This window comes from Triticum urartu, chromosome 1 (assembly GCF_003073215.2).
Source record: "Triticum urartu cultivar G1812 chromosome 1, Tu2.1, whole genome shotgun sequence".
NCBI classification, from domain to species: domain Eukaryota; kingdom Viridiplantae; phylum Streptophyta; class Magnoliopsida; order Poales; family Poaceae; genus Triticum; species Triticum urartu.
The window spans coordinates 442,278,875-442,286,678 of NC_053022.1; the positions used below are offsets into that span (position 1 = coordinate 442,278,875).

A 7,804-nucleotide genomic window follows, 5' to 3' on the forward strand; every position below is an offset into this window, starting at 1 on the left:
TTTACTTATGGCTGGTTTTTAAAGATGTCTTAGTCTTATAAAGTTGTGAAATTCTACGAGAAAAGGCTTGTGAGTGGAATTAATGAGTATGGTGCTTGTGAAGTTTCCTCCATAGCTCTTTTGCAATCAATCATTCATCTGTTATTATGGGTAAATGGTCGTCCATATCCGAAATACACAACAGATTTTAGGTTGCATATATCTATGTCTTACAATCTATTTCTTTCATATTTTTCAGTTATTCCATTGTATGCATGCACATTGGAAGGCAGAAAGTAATGTTGGCTAGTGGCCAGAGAAGTAAAAAAGGCTAACATCTTGAGCTGTATGGAGCATGGTTGTTTTCTTGAAGTTTCTGGTGGAAGTAAAAAGGCTAACATCTTGAGCTGTATGGATCATGGTTCTTTTCTTGAAGTTTCTGATGGATTGTATACCATTGACTGAGAGGAATCGTTCATTCCATGAGAATGGGACAAGAGCATTGTTAGATGGAATTCGGCAGAGTGTAAGTACATATGAGAGGTGTGTTTTCATTGATAGAGGAAGGACGAGAGCATGACACTTCTACATGAAAAAGAAAGAAATGAAAACGAAAATTAAAAAGTAAAGAGAAGAATGCTATGATCTCATGATAAGATGTCGGTCACCACCGAGCACCCACATGAGCAAACCTATAATAGGTCCTAAGACACATAATATGTGATTAAGGGGCATAATTGGATTATGAGTTTGGACCAGAGATACTTCCTAAAGTATATGCATTGTAGCCACTGGAAAAAATAGCGCGCTAATAGCACGCTATAGCGTGTAGAGAATTGCTACGCTAAATTAACTTGTGTAGAATGTCTCGCTAATAGCACGTTGTAGCGCGCTATAGCACATTTTTAGGGGCCACGCTATTTTCTGTAGTGTGCTATTTTTTCATTGTTGTAGCCCAGGCAATAAGTTCGAGTTGTCACACCTTTTTATATATCTCATAGTTTTGTGGCTTATGTCTTCTTAAAGTATATGCATTGTAGCCCGTAGAAACGCACGGGCATTCTACTAGTACTCTCTTAATTTGCAGCGACTGCACCCTGTGAAGCACGGTCGCTGAATAGACGTCCTCCCTCTGTCGTTTGCCTAAAAAACTATTTAATGCCTTGTGCTCAAAAAAAAAAAGCTATTCCCTGTCTCTCTTGTCCCGCTTCTTTCCCAAACTCAACCTGCTCCCAGTAGGCAGTCCTAACCCTAGATCGTCGTCACAGAAAGACAGACCCGCAAAAGGAAAAACAGAATCACAGGAAGACATATACCGTCACGGGACGGGGAGAGTGATAACGCTCGTAATCCAGCAAATACATGACGAAGGCACCGTACGTGCCGTCGCGTGACTTCTTCGTTGGAAGCAGGCGCGCCTCGGTTGGACCTGCATGCATGGAAAGCGTATAGGACGTCTGACACGGGCGATTCGGCGGATCTACGCAGCAAATCGCTGCGGCCATGCGTTCGTTCATCTCTGTCAACCTCGGCCGCTTCTCGAAGCTCGCGGGTAAAACGAGCCAGCTCGCAGCCCAATTCACCCTCGATCCGACGTGCAACGAACCTCCGATGACAGCACGACCAGCTCACGTGTGCAGTGCACATACCCTGGTGGTACTGGTGCTGGCACGTACGACCTCCTGACCATGAGAAGAGGGAACTTCTAGGCGTCAGACGTTCCCTCCCTCCCGGGACCAGCCACAGCCAGCGTCTTCTTTCGCCACCTTGGCTCGCATCGCATCCCGTGCGTGCGCGCTCGCGCGCAGCACAAGACACAACCAAACGACGCTCACGAGCCGGGGAATTTAACGGTGGCCGCATCCCCGCACGCGGCATGTGAGCCGAGGTGAGCCCGGCCCTCTTCCCTTTCGGCGCCTTGCCCGCCCGGACCGGCGGCCACGCTCGCGCGCATCTACTCACCGTCAGACTCAGACAACCCCCGATCCGTCGACTGGCTTTTACCCGGTTCATCCCAGCGGAGGCCACGGCGTACGTGCCCGCGCCTGCCGTTCACGTTCGTCCGTTCGCGCGCGCGTGGTCCCTCGCGCGACAAGGCCAGAGCACGTCCGAAGATGCCACCATGGCGACACGCTGAATTCACCTTATTCTACCGCATCGGCGCACCGGCGTTTGGTCCGGCGAGCTGCCGGGCTGTGTCAGGTGCGGTTACATTGCTTCGTGGGTTAAAGTACTGCTAGACCACGCTCAGGTAGATTCAGAGAAGAATGCCCACTTCTATACCCTTCTCGTGCGCCAGCCCCTCGTCTCCTCCCCTCACCTCCTATAATATCTCCCTCCGCGAGCACGCTACGCTTCCGCTACTCCGTTATCTCCCTGTACACCGCCCGCTCCACCACTTGCTCGAGCTGCTGGGTGCTGCTGGCCCGGCCGGCCACCGTCGGGCCGGGATGGCAGACGTGGCAGCGTTCGGTCCCTCGCCGCCGGCACCGTCTCCTCTCGCGGCCGCCGACGTCGCCGCCGACGCGCTCCTCGCGCCTTGGCCGCTGTCCCCGTGGGCGGCGCCCCTCCGGCCCGGCGGCGACGACGGCTGGTCGAACCCGCTCTTCGCGATACTGCCGCTCTCGGCGCTGGCGATAGGGCTGGTGCTGCTGGTCGCCGTGGCGCTCGTCCTGGTGCTGACCCGGCGGGCGAAGCTCAGGCTGCTGGCCGCCGGGGACAGCGTGGACGGTGACAAGCCCGGCGCGCCGGCGTCCAGCTGCGGCAGCAGCGTCCGGGGTTACCAGAACGGCAGGTGCTACGCCGCCACAGGTAAGCCGTAAGCGTGCGCTCGCTCGCTTAGCCAATGCAGCAGTGTGGCCTCGAGGAACGCTGGTGGTGATGGATTGGTGTGGCGCAGGGTGCATATACGGCGGGCGGCTGGGCCCGCTGGGGCTGGCGGCGGTGCAGCCGCGGAGCCGGGGCGCGCAGGTGTTCACGTACCGGGAGCTGGAGCGCGCGACGGACGGGTTCGGCGAGGGCAACGTGCTGGGGCGGGGCGCGTACGGCGTCGTCTTCCGCGGCCGCCTCGGCGACGGCACCCCGGCCGCCATCAAGCGCCTGCAGCTCGACCCCCGCCGCCAGGGCGAGCGCGAGTTCCGCGTCGAGGTAATTCATTCATTTGTTCAAGCTGCACATGCATCTGCACATCGATCGGCTCACGTCTCGTCCAAGTCCATGTGCGCGGGCGGGCGTGCGCACGCACGCCGCCTTTGTTGCGCGTACCAACCTTAAGCTTAGTTTCTACACGCAAACGAACCACCAGCGGCAGCAGCAGCAGAGAGGAGAGGGAGCGGTTCGTTTGGGTACGTGGTTGCTGCTGTTTGTTGTTGAGGGGCGCCTGGGAATGGGATGGATCATGCACGGGTCGGGGGAGCTTGTGGCACGCGTACGTAACCAGGGAAGGGAAGGAAGGCATCCAAGTACGCATTCTGGTTGGGTCATTCCGTGGCCACGGGCGGGCGTTGGTGACAGACTGTTGGCGTTGTCTTTAGTTGGGGGAGTGAGAGAGACGCATCACCACCAGCATCAGCCAGGGGATGTGTTGCGGACTCAGCAAGGCGAAACCGCAGCAGAATAGCGGTGCGGGTGCCTGACTCCTACGTTCGTTTGGCGGATCATGCGCAACTTGCCGCGCCACGGGTGAAAGGGTCCCTTGCCTTGCTTCCCGACCGGGCCGGAGAGCCGCGCCGTGCCCTGTGCCGTTGCCATTCGGGCAGGGGAGCTCAGTGCCCTTGCAGTACTACTACGTGACTCTGCTAGCAAACCGTGGTCTTATCGCCCTGGCTCGCCGAACCATTTCAGACTAGTATAGCGAGACTAGACTAGGCACACAGTCACATCACAGGCTAATCAAGTTAGTTAACTTCTGAAAATCCAGCTCCACACAGTCTCTTGTAGCCTTGTCTCATCAGCCAAACCATGTTTTGGACTGGGACTGCCATATTCAGTTTCCTGTGGGCAAATTGGGCGCTCCTGTAGCAGTTCACTGCGCCAATGTAGAATTGACTATGCTGTATTTTAACATCACGCATGGAATTGTCTGCAATAGCGTCTGTGGGTCTAGTTCGTTCACGGGCAATGCAATGCATATGCTGGTCTACGGCCGGTTGACTTGAAGGCCCCGGATCCACACCATTAAGATGAAGAACCTGCTAACACCTTCTGCCTCGGTCCATGCGTTTAATTGCCTAGCTAGCAGGGCCATCTTCTAGAGCAGCGGCTAAAGTCCGGGGGCGCACGCTGGCTGCTGCCTAGCTGTTGATACTATCTACGTACCTGCCGTTAACAAATCATACTGTAAGTGGTGATGACTGACACACCTGAGTGCCGCAATGTTGCTCTGTTGGGCCGATTTCATCCATGGATCCGGAGACGAACTGCACCCGCATGTGTCATGCGTGGGCGTGTGGGTCGACGTACGTTCTTGCTTCTTTTGCACTCTTTCCATGTTTATATACGCTCCTACCTACATAGTACTCTTAATTAACAGATGAGATATAATTTGTTCTCATTCATCTTTTATAGCCATGGAATGTGATGCTATAAGATGCTATAAGATGCGTGTGTGCTGACGTGAATGTTATATGTTCTTATTTTCCAAGTGAATAAGACCAAATTATATCTCATCTAGATGAGTTCTAGGTATTCTTCTTAATTAAGCCTGTTTAAGGCATTAACTTCAGTTTCCCCGATTTGGTGGTGTAACCCCATGAATAATGATCAGAGTGTTGATCGAGCCATGCAATGCAATGCAATCAACTATAATTAGCTACGGTTTATTATCACAGGTGGACCTGCTGAGCCGGATGCACTCGCCGCACCTGGTGGGCCTGCTGGGGTACTGCGCCGACCAGAGCCACCGGCTGCTGGTGTTCGAGTTCATGCCCAACGGCAGCCTCAAGGGCCACCTGCACCCCGTCGTCCCTGCCGCCGGCGCCGAGGGGCAGCGGCCGGCGCTGGACTGGCAGACGCGGCTGGGCATCGCGCTGGACTGCGCCCGCGCGCTGGAGTTCCTGCACGAGCACACCTCCCCGGCCGTCATCCACCGCGACTTCAACTGCAGCAACGTCCTCCTCGACCACAACTACCGCGCCCGCGTCTCCGACTTCGGCACCGCCAAGGTCGGCTCCAACAAGGCCAACGGCCAGGTCGTCACCCGCGTCCTCGGCACCACCGGCTACCTCGCGCCAGAGTACGTAGACGAATTTCCCAGCTTCTGGTTAACAAGATCCATGGCTGACGATGCTGTTGCGTTGCAGGTACGCGTCGACGGGGAAGCTGACGACCAAGTCGGACGTGTACAGCTACGGGGTGGTGCTCCTGGAGCTGCTGACGGGCCGGGTGCCGGTGGACACGCAGCGGCCGCCGGGACAGCACGTCCTCGTCTCATGGGTCAGTGCACAACTCACCACACTGTTCAGCAGCGTACCGTCCCTCATGTGGTTTGTCTTAGCCACCTAGGATCCGTGCCATCGGCGGCAACCATGTGGTCGCCGAGATTTAGATGTTCGACACACAGCATAAATGCCGGGGGGGATTACATACATGATAATAGTGACAGTAGCGAGATTAGGACCAACAAGGCAACAACAACAACATACGTGGCGCTCTGGTTTGCTTGCTTGCAACGGAAGCAGGGGACACGAGCATAATAGCACACCCCTCTTGTGTAAGCAGCCGGGGCGCCCTGAAACATGGCGAAATCTGCATGCCATATTGCCATCATATCATCGGTCTTGCTAAGTCTCACTCGACCGAGACTTCGTTATGTCTGGTTCTCATGACGTGGAAATCAAAAATGGTAAATGACTCCTGTGCGTGCGTTGTGATAACAGGCTCTTCCACGGCTGACGAACCGCGAGAGGCTCGTGCAGATGGTGGACCCGGCCCTGAAAGGCCAGTTCGCCGTCAAGGATCTCATCCAGGTGGGTGACCAGCGGCCCCCTCCGTGCATGATCGATCGATTTCCGCCATGGATGTGCAGCTCTGAGCTTCTTATTTTTTTGTATCGTGGACGCGTGTGGGTGCAGGTGGCGGCGATCGCGGCGATGTGCATACAGACCAAGGCGGAGTACCGGCCGCTGATGACGGACGTGGTGCAGTCGCTCATCCCCATCGTCAAGAAGAGCCCCTCCATGTCCTGCTCCTCCACGCCGGCGAGGCCCCTGCAGCACGTCGTCTACATGAGCCCAGCCGCTGCCACCAACACGTCCTAGGCCGCCACACGACACGATCGTACGACGACGACGGGTTGGATTTCTCAGCGAGCTGTTCACGTCAGTAAGGCTGACGCGTCTGAACTGAAGATATCAGATTTCTTTTTTTTCTGCGAGCCCTAAGTGGAAGATATCAGATTTCTTTTACATGGGTTTGCCCGAGCAAGTCCTCATGCTGTATAGAGCACCACAGGTCCTTCACTTCTTCAAGACATGCTGCATTGCAAGCTACCGTTGCAGGTGCACTACATGCGTCGTGATTAGTATATGTGTTTGGTCCATAATACATCATTGTTCTTTGTATAAAAATGTAGGAATACACATTAAATAAAAATTATAACTAATTATTAGTTTCCTTTTTGGGAGCACTCAGTTGAGTGTTGTTTGATGGAGTGTAAAATTCATGCACCACATTAAGTTTTTTTTAGTATAGTAGTACCACATTGTAGACCTTTTCTCTTTGGGTGCGGTTAGGTCTCAGTCGACTGAAATTTAACCAAGTCTCAGTAAAATGACATAACATACTAGAGAGAAAAAAAACTGAAAAAAATTACACAGATCTCAATATAAGATCTCACGGATATAGTATCGATTGAGACTTTCTCAGTCGGCTGAAACTTAGCAAGACTGTTTACCTATCGGTGAGAGTATTATGGAAACAAAACTCAACGAGGATGAATTGATGGACAAGAAAACCGGTATGCACCACCAAGGCATGATTGTTTCCGGCTATGGTTGAAAGTAAGTGGTTTCCCCTTTTTTTGGCAAACAATAACCCTCGAAAGAGGGGTGTACTTATATTATTAGCAACTAAGGCAGTGTACAGAGATCAAGTTTCCTCTAGGAAATGAGATGGCTTCAAAAGCCATTTTGGATTTACATCTTGAGCCTTTGCTGCAAAGAAAGCTACAGTTATAAGGAATTCTACTGGAATTGGAGATGGCTTTCTTTGCAAGAATTCTATTGAAGATAGCTTTCTTTGCAAGATTATGAGCAATAAGATTCTTGAACCTAGGACTATGGTAGTAAAGCGGTTTCTTATTTGTCTTGAATGCATAAATAGTACTCCCTCCGTTTCAAATTACTTGTCTTAGATTTGTTTAGATACAGAAGTATCTAGCACTAAAATAAGTCTAGATACATCCGTATTTAGACAAATCTAAAACAAGTAATTCAAAACGAAGGAAGTACTTCGACTACATGAGCCCGCAGCAGCAGCGGCACGGACCAGCTGCTGGCAGCTAGCAAACGTCGAAAATCACAACACGTACGTACGAACGACGGGCAGGATTTTTCAGCTGGCTGCGCTGCACTGCACCTGCACGTCACTAGGGCTGCCGCGTCTGAACTGAATATATCAAGATATTTCTTAGGGCAACGATCTGCGTCGGTGCGCCGGCCCAACTGTTGGGCCGGTCGCACCGCAGCCGTTGGATCGCGCGCGCGTGGGCTGTTAGATCCTGTCAATAAAAACGGTTCCTCCTTACCTTCTTCTTCCTTGCACCGTGCCGTGTCCATCGCTCCAAGCGTTGCGCCGCCGCCCCTCCCCCCTCCCCCACCCCCCCCCC

The 7,804-nt window shown here is 53.2% G+C and overlaps 1 protein-coding gene across 1 annotated transcript; it reads left to right on the forward strand.

Annotated features, from left to right (window-relative positions):
- The first annotated feature begins 2,279 nt into the window (after positions 1-2,279).
- On the forward strand, positions 2,280-6,608 carry LOC125517172 (probable serine/threonine-protein kinase PBL7). The gene is made up of 6 exons (XM_048682362.1): positions 2,280-2,790; positions 2,879-3,126; positions 4,809-5,212; positions 5,280-5,412; positions 5,856-5,945; positions 6,051-6,608. The coding sequence occupies exons 1-6, from the start codon at positions 2,430-2,432 to the stop codon at positions 6,234-6,236; spliced, it is 1,422 nt and encodes a 473-aa protein (XP_048538319.1). The 5' UTR covers positions 2,280-2,429; the 3' UTR covers positions 6,237-6,608.
- Positions 6,609-7,804: the final 1,196 nt, after the last annotated feature.